The 18173-nt window shown below is 41.9% G+C and overlaps 1 protein-coding gene and 1 long non-coding RNA gene across 7 annotated transcripts in view; one reads left to right on the top strand and one right to left on the bottom strand.

The window, feature by feature from the left end:
* The window catches only part of LOC138849977 (uncharacterized), a 41161-nt gene that overhangs the window by 9202 nt on the left and 13786 nt on the right, over positions 1-18173 (bottom strand). The window lies entirely within an intron of this gene.
* The window catches only part of ZHX1 (zinc fingers and homeoboxes 1), a 31163-nt gene that overhangs the window by 10405 nt on the left and 2585 nt on the right, over positions 1-18173 (top strand). For all 6 annotated transcript variants that reach the window (XR_007919160.2, XM_070075461.1, XM_017341513.2 and 3 more), the window contains one exon: positions 12868-15720. Coding sequence is in view for 5 of the 6 variants with exons in the window: in XM_070075461.1 (XP_069931562.1) it covers positions 13093-15717 (2625 nt within the window). In the remaining variant the exon portion in view is untranslated. The remainder of the gene's footprint in view (positions 1-12867; positions 15721-18173) is intronic.

Genomic DNA, 18173 nt, shown 5'->3' with positions numbered 1-18173 from the left:
TGAGTACATTAGCAGGGAGCTGGATTGGAAGTGGAGCAGCTAGCATTTGAACTGATGCTTATATGGGATGCTGGCAGCACAGACAGTAGCTTTACCCACTCTGCCACACCAGCCCCAAGGATACAGTTTCTTAATCTTTAGCCTTAATTACTATTAGCAAAGGGAGCCTCTGAAGTTAGCTTATCTTTGGCCATAGTTTGTCTTTTTTTTCCAATTTTTTTTATTTGTTTAAAAAGAGTGATGAGAGAGAGAGAGAGAGAGAGAGAGAGATGCATCTTCCATCCTCTGATTTACTCCCCAAACTGATTTATTCCCCAAATGGCCCCAGTGGCCAGGGTTAGGCCAGGCCAAAGCCAGGAACCTGGGACTCCATCCAGGTCTCCCACGTAGGTGCAGGGGCCCAAAGATTTGGGCCATCCTCTGCTGCTTTCCCTGGACACATAATCTTGGAGCTGGATTGGAAGCAGAGCAGCTGGGACCCAAACCAGTCCTCCAATAGGGGATGCTGGCATCACAGGCAAGGCCTTAACCTGCTGTGCCACAAGGCCAGCCCCAATTTCTTAGATGCTTTCACTTCTATCACATTCATTTCTCTCTCTGTATTCACTTTTTTAAATTTTTTTATTTTTATTTATTTTTATTTTTATTTTTTTTTGACAGGCAGAGTGGACAGTGAGAGAGACACAGAGAAAGGTCTTCTTTTTTGCCGTTGGTTCACCCTCAATTGGCTGCCGCGGCCGGCGCGCTGCGGCCGGTGCACCGTGCTGATCCGATGGCAGGAGCCAGGTACTTCTCCTGGTCTCCCCCATGGGGTGCAGGGCCCAAGCACTTGGGCCACCCTCCACTGCACTCCCTGGCCACAGCAGAGAGCTGGCCTGGAAGAGGGGCAACCGGGACAGAATCCAGCACCCTGACCGGGACTAGAACCGGTGTGCCGGCGCAGCAAGGCAGAGGATTAGCCTAGTGAGCCGCGGCGCCGGTCCCCTCTATATTCACTTTAATACTTGACTTTTGATTGTTTTGAGGCCATTTTTGACTATTTTCTTGAGATTTATCTCTCAGGTAATGGTTCTATATAATCAATAAACTTTAAAAACATTTGTTTGGAGTACAAATTTATGTTGCCAAATTCCTAATTTTTAAGAAGTTGACTGTTGTTTCTAAATCTTTTTTTACATTATAAGTATGAAAATGCCTTAAGTTTAAAGGCATTTTAACAGAATAGATAGCCTTTGTGTTAATTTGACTCCATTGTTCTTCATTCCCACTATTATTTCAGGCATTTTGTGATTTTAGTGGATCTGTAACTTTTAGTTTGAACACAAACATGTGAAAATAAGTATTTTCAGCTGACTAAACAGAACTCTGACTCAGAGAGGGAGGAGTGAAACTAAATAGAATACAGAGTCCTAAGAATTCTGAGGGTATATAAATGAATGCAGATTCAAAAGGATTTTTAGTGTGTATATTTTTGCTCCATAAGAATAGTTTTATTTAATTGATTATAGATCGAAATTAACATAGTTCTTAAAAGTAATAATATCTTCTTAATGTTCTCACTTGAACCAAAGTTGGTATGAAAAATAGTTTGTTTTTATCACATAAAATCTTACCAAAGTAACATGCTTTTGTGGCTAACTAGGCCAACATACTGTTATCTGTTAATCATTTAATTTGCAGTACAAGAGAACCAAAAAGCCCAGAGTCTTAGAAATTCGGTACAACTATGGCTCAACTTAATTATAAGTTGTTAGACTTCTTTTAGTAGTAAGCATAGCATTTGAAACAATCGACTGATTTTTATAGTGTTTACATTCAGAACTTATTTTTGAATCTTTCTGAAAATGTGATAGAATGCCGTTATGTGAAGATTCTGAGTACACATTTGCTCTTGCATCTTTATGAGAACCATGTACTTTTCTCTTGAATTTCACTGCAATAATAATTCTCTTAATGTTTTTATTTTGTTTTACTCAAGGATGTTTTAATATTTTGGTGATCAAGGTAATTTGTATTAGTAAGGATTTTTTTTTTTTTTTTTTTTTTTTTTTTGACAGGCAGAGTGGACAGTGAGAGAGAGAGACAGAGAGAAAGGTCTTCCTTTGCCGTTGGTTCACCCTCCAATGGCCGCCGCGGCCGGCGCGCTGCGGCCGGCGCACCACGCTGATCCGATGGCAGGAGCCAGGAGCCAGGTGCTTTTCCTGGTCTCCCATGGGGTGCAGGGCCCAAGCACCTGGGCCATCCTCCACTGCACTCCCTGGCCACAGCAGAGGGCTGGCCTGGAAGAGGGGCAACCGGGACAGAATCCGGCGCCCCGACCGGGACTAGAACCCGGTGTGCCGGCGCCGCTAGGCGGAGGATTAGCCTACTGAGCCGCGGCGCCGGCTATTAGTAAGGATTTTACCATTGAAAATAATATGTAGAGCAAGCACAATTTTTCATAGCTCCTCTATCCCTTAAAGTGTTTTTTTTTTTTTAGCAAGTATTATTGAGGTCCTTGTATGTACTTTGAACCCTAGGAATATAGTGGAGAACTAAACATTCTTTCTGGCTATAAAAGAACTTCTAGAAAAATTGGCAACAAGCTTATTCTGTGATGAGATAAATCTTGCTTTCATTAAATGTGTTCATGTAGAGAAACCTTGTCGTAATTATTTCAGTAAGTGCATAATCACGAGTTGATTGAGGAGCATCTTATCTTCAGAAGAGCCAGAGTGCAGACATAGATTCACAGAAGTTGGCTTGGCTGGTTCTCACTGTAGAGGCTATGGGAGATCATGAGAGCTCGTGTTTCGAATGGGCCTGTGTTTCTCAAAAAATGTCTGGAATACACCTGAATGCTGTACATACTGAGGGATTCCTGCTTCCCCTGGCAAAACCTTTATGTTTTTTTTTTTGCCTTAAAAATACAAAGATAACTTCGTTTCCAGCTTGAGACAAATTATAATAGATTTGCAATTTTAAGGTCTTGAAACTATTGTTTGTTACATTTTATAATAAAGCAATGTTATAACAATATTAAAGAAAACTCAAATATCAGACACAAAATTTTCACCCATTAACCTCATGTCAGAATTTCATGTTTTATATGTTCTTATCTAGTGTTTGTCCATATGCATATATATATTCTCATATTTACTGCAATTTTAAAAAAATTATTTATTTATTATTTTTAAAAAAGATTTATTCATTTATTTGAAAGGAAGAGTTACAGAGAGGCTGAAGCAGAGAGAGAGAGAGGGAGGTCTTCCATCTGCTGGCTCACTTCCTAAATGTCTGCAGTGGCCAGAGCTGTGCTGATCCGAAGCCAGGAGCAAGGAGCTTCTTCTGGGTCTCCCACACAGGTGCAGGGGATCAAGGACTTGGACCATCTTCTACTGCTTTCCCAGACCATAGCAGAGAGCTGGATTGGAAGTACAGTGTCTGAGATTCGAACCGGTGTCCATATGGGATGCTGGCATTGCAGGTGGTGTTTTTACCTGCTATACCACAGCACCGGCACTTAGTTATTATCATTTTTAAAATTAATTTATTTATTTGAAAAGCAGAGCAATATAGGGAGAGGGAGAGACAGAGAAAAAGAGAGGTCTTCTATCGGCTGATTTATTTCCCAAATTGCCAAAAAAAACTAGGTCTGGGCAAGACTGATGCCAGGAGTCAAGAGTTCCATCTGATCTCCCAATTAGGTGAAAGGGGCCCAAGCACTTGGGCCATCCTCCACTGCCTACCCAGGCATGTTAGCAGGAAGCTGGATTGGCTGGAAGCCAGTGCTATGTGTAGGGGGTGGAGCCATTGTCTGCTGTGCTGGCATCCCATGTGGACGCTGGTTCCCATCCTGGCTGTTCCACTTCCGATCCAGCTCTCTGCTGTGGCCTGGGAAGGCAGTAGAAAATGGCCCAACTCCTTGGCCCCTGCACCCATGAAGAGACCCAGAAGAGAGACACCTGGCTTCTGGCTTCGGATTGGCGCAACTCTGGCCATTGTGGTCATTTGGGGAGTGGACCAGCAGATGGAAGATTCTCTCTCTCTCTCTCTCTCTCTCTCTCTCTCTCTGTCTTCCTGTCTACCTCTGCCTGTACCTCTACCTCTCTGTAACTCTGCCTTTCAAATAAATAAATAAATCTTTTAAAAAAAGTGGAGTGGTTGGGACTCAAACTGGCAGTCTAGTATGGGATGCTGCCATCACACAGCAGTTTAACTTGCTGCTCCTCTGACTCCTCTCACAGTTGTTATAGTTAACATGCAAATTTTGTTTTCATTTAAAAAAATTTAGTAGTAAATGTAAAATGTGGGGCCAGCCCCGTGGCTCAGGTTAATCCTCCGCCTGCGGCATTGGCATCCCATATGGGCATTGGTTCTAGCCCCAGTTGCTCCACTTCCAATCCAGCTCTCTGCTATGGCCTGGGAGAGCAGTAGAAGATGGCCCAAGACCGTGGGCCCCTGCACCCGCATGGGAGACCTGGAAGAAGCTCCTGGCTCCTGGCTTCAGATTGGCACAGTTCCGGCCGTTGCGGCCATTTGGAGAGTGAACCAATGGAAGGAAGACCTTTCTCTCTGTCTCTCTCTCTTACTGTCTGTAACTCTACCTCTCAAACAAAATAAATAAAATCTTTTTAAAAATGGGAAAATGTTACTTTTCCATTTAATTATTCTTGACTATCTTTTTTAATTGTAGTATAAAAATTAATTGATTTGATCAGTTTTTTTAAGGGTAACTGAAAATAGTTTTCTTTCTTTTTTTTTTAAGATTATTTTGTTTGAAAAGCAGAGTTACAGAAAGAGAGGAGGAGACAGAGAGAGAGAGAGAGAGAGCTTCTGTCTGCTGGTTCACTTCCCAAATGGCCGCAATGGCTGGAGGTGGGCCAGACAGAAACTGTGATCCAGGAGCTTCTTCTGGGTCTCCCATGTGGGTACAGGGGCTCAAGCAATTGGGCCATCCTTCACTGCCTTCCCAGGCAAATTAGCAGGAAGCTGATTGGAAGTGGAGCAGCCGGGAATTGAACTGGTGCCCTTATGGGATGGCAGCGCTGCAGGCAGTGGCTTAACCCACTGCGTCACAGTGCTGGCCCTGAAAACAGTTTTCAAAAGTTATATTTACAGTGATGGGTGCATTTAGATCATACTCTTTTTCTTTTATTGGCAAATTTAACTTTAATTGTATTTTAATTACAAAGCTGCCCAGCTACTCGGTTGTGCAATAGACCTCTAACCCCTTTTTTAAAGGTAAATAGTACAATGTTCCCCAAATTGATTTTGAGCACTGATTTTAGTTGATCTTCAAACAGAGGATCAGATACCAACCAGCCAGTAGCTATTTTTTACATGTTTTCTTATCCCAGCCACAATGCACTTCAATGACAAAGAGAGATCAACTGGAATCATACTATAGAAATTCTTATTCTGTATTTTTACTCTCGTTTTTTCATCAATGTGTGTGCCTTGTCAGCTGAGTAAGTTGCTTTAATAAAAAAAGAATGGGGCCTGTGTTGTGTGGCAGGTTGAGCAACCTCCTGCAGCACTGGCATCTCATGTGGGTGCCATTTGGAGTCATAGCTGTTCCACTTCCTATCCAGCTCCTTGCTGGTGAGCCTGGGAAAGCAGTGGAACATGGCCCAAGTCCTTGGTCCCCTGCACCCACATGGGAGACCCAGACAAAGCTCCTGGCTCTGCCTGGCCTTTTGGCCATTTGGGATGTGAACCCGCAGATGGAAGACCTCCCTCTCTCTCCCTCTCCCTCGCTTTTCTGTACATCTCTCCTTCAAATAAAATAAAATTTTAAAAAAGAGAAAGTGTATGATACTAGATAAACAGTGTTTCTTCTACTCCCAGAAAAATTGTCAATTAGGCACCTGGTGTGGGGAGATAGGAGTAGGTGAAGAGCGGTGAAAGGGCATTTTCACTTGGTCCCACTGTGAGATAGATGCCATTACTCCTGCCTTCCCGAGAAGCCTTCTCTGCTGCTTTTCTAGGAGCCTCTTGCAGTGTACTTCTATATTCCCCAGTACTTTCTCTCTGACCTCATTGATAACAGTTATTCTATTGTTTACCTCTTTGTCTTGTGAAAGCCTGGTTTCTTGGCTCCACTGTTAATATCTGATACACCAGAGACTATCTGTCTTGGTCGTCATTGTACTCCCGACATCTGACATGATGCCTGCCATATGGTTAACATTCAGCAAATTTGTATTGAAGAATCTTGGTTTGATGGATGAGAAAAGTGAAGTAGAAATTGAGTATCTTTTCCGGTTAAGTGACTATTGAGTGACAGAGGGCACTTAACACCTGTGGTGTTACCTTCCAGCACAAGCTCCCAGGAATTAATTACTCTGGGCCCAGATCAAATAAATAAATAAAATCTTTTTAATGAAATGGCAGTTGTACTAAGGACCTTGTTTACTCCACAGTTATGGCTGCATAATGAGATCCTTGAGGATGCTTCTGTTTGCTCTGTGGTCTATATTTTAGACTGGCAGAACTGAGCCATTGAACCAAATCTTGAATCTCTTTTGGGAAGTGTCCTGTCTCCTTTAGGGGTATGTTTTAAAACTGGCCCTGGTCCATTGGAGGGTGAACCAACGGCAAAAGGAAGACCTTTCTCTTTGTCTCTCTCTTTCACTATCCACTCTGCCTGTCAAAAAAAAAAACAAAAACAAAACAAAACAAAAAAAAAAACAAAAAAAAACTGGCCCTGGTTTCATTAACGAAATCATGGAGAACTTACTGGTGGCTTATAGTGAGCAAACAGTCGTAGGAATAAAGAGGAAAGAGCATGTCTCAACTCTGTGTGGTTGGATGTAGAAGTAACCAGGGGTTGAGGAAGTCTATAAAACCTAAGAAAATCAGATTTTTAGTCTTTTTCATTACTGAAACTGTTTTTAAAAAAGAATTATGTATCTCTCTTTAAATTTAAATTTAAGTATATTGTCAAAGTCAGTGTTTTTAGAAGACAAAACTCAACTTGGGGTATATATCACTAGATTGTCATATAACACCATGAGTACTTTATATTTTTCATAACTTCAGCAAAAAATATTTAAGTTTTTAAAATTTGTTTGTATCAGTTTAGATTCTTGCTAAATGACTGCTCTGAGTTAGTGAACCAGTAGAAAGAGAAATATAAGGAATAATTTGGTAACATACCCCTTTTTTATGCTAAAATGAAATGAAAAATAAGAAGTATAGCCCTCAGAGCTGGAGAGCCATAAGAATAATAGGAATAGGAATAGGAATACAAATAGGAACAGGGGGTCTTGGCTGCTCAGGTGTCTTTTCTGTCTTTTATTACTCCTGCTTGCTTTGTCCCTGCGTGGCTGCCTTAGGCTTCCTTCTGAAGTCAAACAAACTGAAAGGACACATTCAGTTCACTGTAGATTAGTTTTCAGATTTCATGGCTTATCATACTCTCAGTGTAAAGAATTTTGGATGAAATGATACGTTGTCTTTAAAGTATTTAATTTTTAAAAAAATATTTATGTATTTATTTGTTTGAAAGGCAGAGTTACAGAGAGGCAGAGGCAGAGAGAGAGAATCTTCCATCTGCTGGTTCACTCCCTCCATGGCTGCAATGGCCAGAGCTTTGCTGATCCAAAGCCAGGAGCCAGGAGCTGCTTCTGGGTCTCCCACACAGGTGCAGGTGCCCAAGCACTTGGGCCATCTTCTGCTGCTTTCCCAGGCCACAGCAGAGTGCTGGATCAGAAGTAGAGCAGCACAGACTCGAACTGGTACCCATATGGGATGCTGACACTGCAGGCAGTGCTCCACCAGCTACACCACAGCTCCAGCCCCTAAAGTGTTTACATTTTTAAGGCAAAGACTTTGAGGCACATCTCAGAACTCTTCAGAGGTGGGAGTGGAGATTCTGGGATCCACAGGACTTGCTCAGGGAATAGTTTAACCTTTGCTACTGAAACCAGACAGCTACTCTTAACTGTTTTGCACTGGGGCTTCTCATAGAATTTTTTTTTTTAAGATTTATTTATTTTATTTGAAAGTCAGAGTTACACAGAGAGAGAAGGAGAGTCAGAGAGAGAGAGAGGTCCTCCATCCACTGATTCACTCCCCAGATGGCCACAACGGCCGGAGATGCACTGATCTGAAGCTAGGAGCCAGGAGCTTCTTCCAGGTCTCCCACATGGGTGTAGGGGCCCAAGGACTTGGGCCATCTTCTACTTCTTTCCTAGGCCATAGCAGAGAGCTGGATCCGAAGTGGGGCAGCCGGAACTCAGACCGGCGCCCACATGGGATGTCGGCACTGCAGGCTATGGCTTTACCGGCTGCGCCACAGCACTGGCCCCTCTCTTAGTATTTTATTTGAGGAAAGGGCTCCCCTGCTTAAAAGTTTGAAAACTACCACTTAAGGAAAGGTTCAGGGAAAAAAACTTTCTGACTTGTAGCTAGTAGTGTACCCAGGTAAATACAGTGTCTCTCAAATTCCATGAGAATAATAGTCACAAAATAATTTACACTCTTGCCTAACTATGATTTTCCTTTACTGTCCAAAGTGGGAGTGTTGCTCATTTAGATCTGTTTGGGGAATTCTCTGTTTCTAATGATAAATAATAATCAAATACCTGTGTTGCTGGCCAGCATTTGGAACAGTGGTTAAGATTTTGCTTGGGATGTCCACATCCCATATTGGAGTGCCTGGATTTGAGTGCCAGTTCTTCTTCCAATTCCAGCTTCCTGCTAGCATACTGGGAAGCAGCAGGTGATAGGTTCAGTCCTTAGGCTACATGGGAGACCCAGACTGAATTTCTGGCTCCTGGCTTCAGCTTGGCCCAGCCCCAGCTGTTGCAGGCCTCTGGGGACTGAACCAGTAAATGAGAGATTTCTCTGTATCTCTTTTCAAAGAAATAAGGTTTTAAAATTTAAATAGCTGTGTTGATTCTTGAAAAAAAAAATTGGTGACCCCTGTTTGATTATGAGATTACATTAGCTTAATTTATAGCATTTAGTTAAGAAATAATTTTAGGGGCCAGTGCTGTGGTACAGTGGGTTAATGCCCTTGCCTGAAGTGCCGGCATCCCATATGGGTGCTGGTTCGAGACCTAGCTGCTCCACTTCCGATCCAGCTCTCTGCTATGGCCTGGGAAAGCAGTGGAAGATGGTCCAAGTCCTTGGGCCCCCGCACCCGTGTGGGAGACCCAGAGGAAGCTCCTGGCTCCTGGCTTTGGGATCGGTGCAACTCCGGCCGTTGCGGCCATCTGGGGCGTAAACCATCAGATGGAAGACCTCTCTCTCTCTCTCTCTCTGCCTCTCCTCTCTGTGCAACTCTGACATTAAAATAAATAAATCTTTTTTTAAAAAAGAATTTTAAATTTCAGTAATTTCTTTATTATCTCTAAGAAATCAGGAGTTTTGTAGAAAAAAAGAATGACACTTTGAGAGTAGGGCTTTGTAGAAAGCTGATGCTCTTTATTTTGTAATATGGGAAATCAAGAAATAAGGAATATTCAGTCCAACTTACATTTGTTGTTCAAACTCATCAATTTGAGTGCATAGTCTTTATTTGAATAATTCCAGTGTGGAGGAATGTTAACCATCTTCAAAGTTAGGACATACTTTGGACAGCTCAGTTTCCTAAAAATTTTCCTCCTTTTTTTGGTAAGTGTATCTTCTCATAGAAACCTGGTTTTGCTTTATAATTTTTTTTTTTTTTTTTTTTTGGACAGGCAGAGTGGACAGTGAGAGAGAGAGACAGAGAGAAAGGTCTTCCTTTGCCGTTGGTTCACCCTCCAATGGCCGCCGCGGCTGGCGTGCTGCAGCCAGCGCACCGCGCTGATCCGATGGCAGGAGCCAGGTACTTATCCTGGTCTCCCATGGGGTGCAGGGCCCAAGGATTTGGGCCATCCTCCACTGCACTTGTGGGCCACAGCAGAGAGTTGGCCTGGAAGAGGGGCAACCAGGACAGAATCCAGCACCACGACCGGGACTAGAACCTGGTGTGCTGGTGCCGCAAGGCAGAGGATTAGCCTAGTGAGCTGCGGCACCGGCCTATAATTTTTTTTAAATATATTTATTTTATTTATTTGAAAGAAAGAACCACATAAAAACAGGGAGAGACAGAAAGAGAAAGACATCTTCCATCTGCTGGTTCATCCCCAAATGCTCACCATGACTGAAGCCATGACTGGGCCAGGCTGAAGCCAGAAGCCAGGAATACCATCCTGGTCTCCCACATAGTGGCAGGGGTGTAAGTACTTGGGCTGTCTTCCACTGCCTTTCCAGGTGCATTGGTAGGGAGTTGGATCAGCCGAGCAGCCAGGACACAAACTGGTGTTCTATCGGATACCAGCATCGCTGTGGTACAACACCAGCCCCTGCTTTATGATCTTTTAAGCAAACTCATTTCCCCTCAGTTCAGCTGAGACAAGGATGATGCTAGGAAATGAAAATAGCTCTATATTTGTGGTGTGAACAAGTGAGGATATTTACTCATTTTATTCATTTTCATTTGTGTTAGACTTTAGAAACATAAACTGTAACTGAGTTAGCGTTAAAATGTTATTTTGATATTCAATACTTAATTACTTTAATATTTAACATATAAATATTTCAATGCAAAATTTATTTGTGGGGCCGGTACTGTGGCATAGCAGGTAAGGCCCTGCTGCCTGCAGTGCTGCTATCCCATATGGGTGCCAGTTCGAGCCCCGGCTGCTCCACTTCTGATCCAACTGTATGCTATGGCCTGGGAAAGCAGTAGAAGATGGCCCATGTCCTTGGGTCCCAGCACCTGTGTCGGAGACCTGGAAGAAGCTCCTGGCTCCTGGCTTTGGATCAATGCAGCTCCAACCATTGTGGCCAACTGGGGAGTGAACCAGCAGATGGAAGACTCCCCCCCGACCTTGCCTCTCTGTAACTGCCTTTCAAATAAATAAATAAATCTCTTACAAAAAAAGCTGATAGGTTCGTTCAAAAAATTTATTTGTATCAGTATCACTCAGTGTATTTTAAAAATATTTATTTTGGGGGCCAGTGCTATGGTGTAGCAGATTAAGCTGCAGTCTGCACCACCGGCATCCATGTAGTGAACCAGTGGATGGAAGTTCTGTCCCTCTCTCTGTAATTCTTACTTTCAAATAAATAAATCTTTCAGAAAATATACTTATGGGGCCAGTGCTGTGGCATAGCAGGTAAAGTCACCGCCTGCAATGCTGGCATCCCATATGGGCACCAGTTCGAGTCCCAGCTGCCCCACTTCAGATTCAGCTCTTTGCTATGGCCTAGGAAAGCAGTAAAGATGGCCCAAGTCCTTGGTCCCCTGCACCTGGAAGAAGCTCTAGGATTGGCTCAGCTCCAGCTGTTTTGACCATTTTGGGATTGAACCAGCAGATGAAAGACTCTCTCTCTCTCTCTCTCTCTTTCTCTCTTTCTCTCTCTGCCTCTGCCTCTGCCTCTCTGTAACTTGGCCTTTCAAAATAAATATTTTGAAAAACATTTATCTTATTGAGCTTAAAGGCTGAAAGAAATAATGATAATAATGATCTTACATCTACTGGTTCATTTCCTCCACTGGGGCTGGGCCAGGCAAAAGCCAGGAGCCAGGAATTCACTTTGGATCTCCTGTATGGGTGCCAGGGACCCAACTACTTGAGCTTTACCTGCTGCCTCCAAGGGTGCAGGTTAGGTGGAAGCTAGAATCGGGAAGAGAGCTGATTATTTAACGCGAGCATGCCAGTATGGGATTTAGACATCCCAAGTGGCATTTTAATCACTATACCAAATACCTACCCCTAGTTCATGGTTTCCTGATGCTATAAGGTCAATATTCTTGGGGCCAGTGTTGTGGCGCAGCAGGTTAAGCTGCCTCTTGCAGCATCGGCATCTCATTTTGGAATGCTGGTTCAGCTCCTGGTTGTTTCACTTCCAGTGCAGCTCCCACCTAATACGTCTGGAAAAACAGTGGAGGATGTCTCAAGTAATTGGGCCCCCGACCACCCATGTGAGAAACTTAGATGTAGTTCTGGGTTCCTGGCTCTGCCCTAATCTGGGCTGTTGCTGGCATTTGGAGTGAATCAGCAAGTAAAACATCTGTTTTTTATTTCAAATGAAAAAAGTAAGCAAAAATGTTTTTTTTTTAGATATTGTGAATTTAAGCTATTGATCTCCATAGTAGTGCCCTCTAACCCTCCTGAGTTTTCTTCTTTTTTAAAAATATTTATTTACTTATTTGAAAGGTAGAGTTACAGAGGCAGAGAGAGAGAGAGAGAGAGAGAGAGAGAGAGAGAGAATCTTCCTACTGGTTCACTCCTTTTGGCCAGGGCTGTGCTAGGCTGAAGCCAGGAGCCTGGAGCTTCTTCCAGGTCTCCTATGTGGATGCAGGTGCCCAGGGACTTGGGCCATCATCTGCTGCTTTCCCACAATTGCACAATTAGCAAGGAGCTGAATCAGAAGTGAAACAGCTGGGACTGAACTGGCCCCTATTTGAGATGCTGGCACTGCAGGTTGTAGCTTAGCTTGCTGTGCCACAGGCTGGCCCCCTATTGAGTTTTGTAGGACTGTTTTCCTATTCATTCTGGTTTGACTGAATAAACATTGAACTTACCTACTTGAATACAAGCTTCTTGTATGCACTGGAGATGCAGACATGAATAAGATGTTAGCCAAAATAGCTCAACTGGCAGAGCTTTAGATTGAAGATATCCTCAGAATTTCAGAGACTTTGTTTTATCTCAGTAGAACTTACTAAATTTTTTTAAAAGAATAGGACGTGATATAATAAGGATATTTTTTCTGATTCTTGTCATATTCTAGATCTTTATAGTCTACATATTCAGCAACTTCATTAAGTAAAACATAACTGTAACTTGTTTCAAAGATCATAGTCACTGATTTTAAAACATTTTCAAATTTATTTTAATGTAGGTGATTGGAGTTGTGCTTCAAAAATTTCAGCAGTTCAGCAGTATTTTATCTGCCAACAGTACACTCTTTACTTGATTGCACCATGAAAAAGCTGCTAATGAGACTTGTTGAGCACAAAAATGGACTTGAAGAACCAAAAGCCATTGTTTTCAAATGAAGAATACTGAGTAGTTTTAAGCCTCAATGCTTTTGAATCACCTCTGAGATTTTTTCTGTAACATCAGAATGGCAAGCAGGCGAAAGTCAACAACACCATGCATGGTTCTTGCCAGTGAACAGGATCCAGACCTTGAGTTGATATCAGATGTGGATGAGGGTCCCCCTGTCCTTACACCTATAGAAAACACCAGGGCAGAGAGTATCTCAAGTGATGAAGAAGTTCATGAATCTGTGGATTCTGACAATCAGCAAAATAAAAAAGTTGAAGGTGGCTATGAATGTAAATATTGTACTTTTCAAACTCCAGACCTAAACATGTTTACTTTTCATGTGGATTCAGAGCACCCCAATGTAGTGCTAAACTCATCCTATGTTTGTGTTGAATGCAATTTTCTTACCAAAAGGTATGATGCACTTTCTGAGCATAATCTGAAATATCACCCAGGAGAAGATAATTTTAAGTTGACTATGGTGAAACGTAATAACCAGACAATCTTTGAACAAACAATAAATGATCTGACTTTTGATGGTAGTTTTGTTAAAGAAGAGAATGCAGAGCAAGCTGAATCTACAGAAGTTTCTTCTTCTGGAATATCTATCAGTAAAACTCCTATCATGAAAATGATGAAAAATAAGGCGGAAAGCAAACGAATTACAGTCCATAATGACTCAGTTGAGGGTGCTCCTGAAGAGAAAGAGAATGAAGTCAAACCAGACCGTGAAGAAATTGTAGAAAATCCAAGTTCTTCAGCTTCTGAATCTAATACAAGTACTTCCATTATAAACAGAATACACCCAAATGCTGCCAGTACAGTGGTGACCCCAGCAGCAGTTCTTCCTGGACTAGCACAGGTGATAACTGCAGTCTCTGCCCAGCAGAATTCTAACTTGATTCCCAAAGTCTTAATCCCTGTTAACAGCATCCCCACCTACAATGCTGCGTTGGATAACAATCCGCTTTTACTTAACACCTACAACAAATTCCCTTATCCAACGATGTCAGAAATTACAGTTCTCTCTGCTCAAGCAAAATACACAGAGGAACAAATCAAGATATGGTTTTCAGCCCAGCGTCTAAAACATGGTGTTAGTTGGACTCCTGAGGAAGTAGAGGAGGCACGAAGAAAACAATTCAATGGAACAGTGCATACTGTACCTCAGACCATAACTGTCATTCCCACACACATTTCCACGGGGAGTAATGGCTTACCATCTATTTTACAGACATGCCAAATAGTTGGTCAGCCGGGTCTGGTTCTTACTCAAGTAGCTGGAACAAATACTTTACCGGTAACAGCACCTATAGCCTTGACAGTGGCAGGGGTTCCAAATCAAACAAATGTACAGAAAAGTCAGGTACCTGCTGCTCAGCCTGTTGCAGAAACAAAGCCAGCAACAGCAGCAGTTCCAACTTCTCAAAATCTCAAACATGAAACTGCATTGGTAAACCCTGATTCATTTGGCATTCGGGCAAAAAAAACTAAAGAACAACTGGCAGAACTAAAAGTTAGCTACCTTAAAAATCAGTTTCCCCATGACTCAGAAATAAGCAGACTTATGAAAATAACGGGATTGACAAAAGGAGAGATTAAAAAGTGGTTTAGTGACACAAGGTACAACCAGAGAAATTCAAAGAGTAATCAGTGCTTACATCTCAACAATGATTCCTCTACCACCATTATTATAGACTCCAGTGATGAAACCACGGAGTCCCCAACTGTTGCTACTTCACAGCATAAGCAGTCCTGGAATACTTTCCCTGACTTTACGCCCCAGAAGTTCAAAGAGAAAACTGCAGAGCAACTTCGAGTCCTTCAGGCAAGTTTTCTCAACAACTCTGTACTTACAGATGAAGAATTAAATAGGTTAAGAGCGCAAACCAAACTAACCAGAAGAGAAATTGATGCTTGGTTTACAGAGAAGAAGAAATCAAAAGCTTTAAAGGAAGAGAAAATGGAAGTAGATGAAAATAATGCAGGTAGTTCCAAAGAAGAAGCTGGAGAAGCCTCTCCCGGAGATGAATCTGTTGCACCTAAGTCAGGGAGTACAGGCAAGATATGTAAAAAAACACCCGAGCAGTTGCACCTGCTTAAAAGTGCATTTGTCCGAACCCAGTGGCCATCACCAGAAGAGTATGACAAATTGGCTGAAGAAAGTGGGCTTGCCAGAACAGACATAGTTAGTTGGTTTGGGGACACCCGTTATGCTTGGAAAAATGGAAACTTGAAATGGTACTACTACTATCAAAGTGCCAATTCCAGTAGTATGAATGGTCTGTCTTCCCTTAGGAAAAGAGGGAGGGGGAGACCCAAAGGGCGGGGAAGAGGAAGACCTCGTGGGCGGCCTCGAGGAGGCAAAAGAATGAACAACTGGGACAGGGGACCGTCACTTATAAAATTTAAAACTGGAACTGCAATACTTAAAGATTATTACCTGAAGCACAAATTTCTTAATGAACAAGACCTTGATGAGCTTGTTAACAGATCACATATGGGCTATGAGCAGGTCAGAGAGTGGTTTGCAGAAAGGCAAAGAAGATCAGAATTAGGTATAGAATTATTTGAGGAAAACGAGGAAGAAGATGAAGTTATTGATGATCAGGATCTAGAGGATGAAGAGGAAACCGATGATAGTGATACTTGGGAACCTCCACGGCATGTGAAGCGGAAGCTTTCTAAGTCAGATGACTGAAATGTAAGTTTTTAATCTGAATATATTCAAGTATTCATTAGCCACATTCATTCTGAACAGTCACCTTACTGTATCAATCATTTTTGCTTTTGATCTTTTTTTCTAAAATAGTTTTCCTTTGTCCTAATAAGAGAGCCAGCTGCCACCAGTAAAGCCAAGAAATATAAGATGATCGTGTATAGTTTGATTGGTATATTTACCATGAAGAGCTTAATGTTGCTTTGATTATTTTTCATATGAAATGTGTCTTACTTTGTTTTAATGGACAGTTACTCATTCTCTAAGAAAGGAGACTGATAGGATTGGGATTTACAGATACTAAAGGTAATTTAAGATCCATTTCTTGCCACCTCCCTTCACTAAAGTTTGTTTTTGGTGTTTATTTTTTTCTATTTAAGAATTCAAGAGGCCGGCGCCGCGGCTCACTAGGCTAATCCTCCACTTTGCGGCGCCGGCACACCAGGTTCTAGTCCCGGTCGGGGCGCCGGATTCTGTCCCGGTTGCCCCTCTTCCAGGCCAGCTCTCTGCTGTGGCCAGGGAGTGCAGTGGAGGATGGCCCAAGTGCTTGGGCCCTGCACCCGATGGGAGACCGGGAGAAGTATCTGGCTCCTGCCATCGGATCAGCGCGGTGCGCTGGCTGCAGCCCGCTGGCCGCAGCGGCCATTGGAGGGTGAACCAATGGCAAAAGGAAGACCTTTCTCTCTGTCTGTCTCTCTCACTGTCCACTCTGCCCTTTCTCTCTGTCTCTCTCTCTCACTGTCCACTCTGCCTGTCCAAAAAAAAAAAAAAAAAAGAATTCAAGAATGAAAACTAAAAAGAAGGGAGAAAGTATATCAAAGGAAAGACTTACACAGTTTTAGGAAACTAGGTGAAAATGAGTCTCTTTTTTCTTCATTATATTGCTGCCAAAACTTTATTAGATTTTTTCCTAGAGCTTAAAATGCTTTATGTATGTCTTTCTATTAAAAGCCTAAGATCTGTATAAATTCATGTTTGCTTATGTGGCATCTGTTGTGACAACTGTGATGTAAATTACTTCCATCTTAGAGATTAAAAGGCACATAGCAGATTTGGTATTAAATAAACTCAATTGCATAAAATATTTTTTCATTTTTTGGATATAAAACAAACCTGCTACCAGCACAAACACTGTATTTGGTTAAAAATATCTCTCTTTCATCTTAAAAGTACAAATCGATATGGTTTAAATTTAAAAGGTTTTAGCATGTTCCTCAAATCTTAATTATTTTATAGATTAGGTTGATTGAAATATTACTGTAGTTGCAAATCAGTTACCTGCTTTGGAGTTAGGACTTAAATTTTTAATACTTCTGGAATTCAGTAACCTGGTTTTACCTTTTCTAGTCTGTTTTGGAGTATGCCAGGATAAAAACACGCTGTTTTGAAGACAATGCAATTGTTATGAAGTGCTGCTGTGTGTCTGTCTATCAGGGGTCTGAAGAGCATGTTGCTGTTAGAAATTCCTGCAATGTTCTCCAATAGTGAGGGGGAAACAAGGCGCAGACCCTTTTATTATTTTACGTGTGAGCATGCTTTCTTATTCTCTTGGCTTGTTGTATTCCTTCCCCATGCTTTTATACTCTCTTAGTCTATGCAGTATTTCCTTAATTTCTCTATGTCTCCTCCCTGGTTTTATTTATTTTAACAATTATTTATAGAGAGTTTAATATGTGCCAGGCACTATTCTTATTGCTTAGCAGTCCTTTTTCAGGTTTTATTTTCATTAACATTTTTAAGGCATAAAAACAGATGGAATAAAAAAAAGTACCTATTTTAATAAGCAGTGTAAATCCTATTCCAGGGTCTACAGCATTATGTAAGCATTGTAAGTCACAAGAAGTTAAACAGTTTTATACAGCTTCATCCTGAAGTGCAGCCCTCCGCTTCCTAATGTCAGAACTCTCCAGGCTTTCTTCTGACCCAGATGCATAAAATATTTTAACAGGCATTTTTGCTGCTAAACACAAGAGTGCACTCAGCCAAGATTAAGTCAACACATTGTTGCTGCAGTGGTTTGTTGTTACAACCTCTGCAGTGATTTTCTGGGAAGTTGTAGTCTTCCAAAATTTAATTTTTTGGTATGATTTAGTTTAACTCTCCTTTAAGTTTGTGTGGTTAATTCTTATGTTATATAAGAAATTATTATCATCATAAAATTCACATAAAGGCAGTTTTCAAAAACTCAAATATGTGATGTGTGTACTTTTGTGGTACATATAGAGTCATACCTCACTTTCAGAAGATTTATTTATTTGAAAGGCAGAGTGCAGAGAGAGAGAGAGTGATCATCCATCCTCTGGTTCACTCCCCGAATGGTAGTAACAGCTAGGTCTGGGCCAGGCTGAAACCAGGAGCTCAGAACTCCATTTGGGTCTCCCATGTGGGGAGCAGGGGCCCAAGCACTTGGGCCATCTTCCACTGCCTTTCTAGGTGCA

Source organism: Oryctolagus cuniculus, chromosome 6 (assembly GCF_964237555.1).
Source record: "Oryctolagus cuniculus chromosome 6, mOryCun1.1, whole genome shotgun sequence".
NCBI classification, from domain to species: Eukaryota; Metazoa; Chordata; class Mammalia; order Lagomorpha; family Leporidae; genus Oryctolagus; species Oryctolagus cuniculus.
This window is presented reverse-complemented; position numbering and strand designations above follow the sequence as displayed.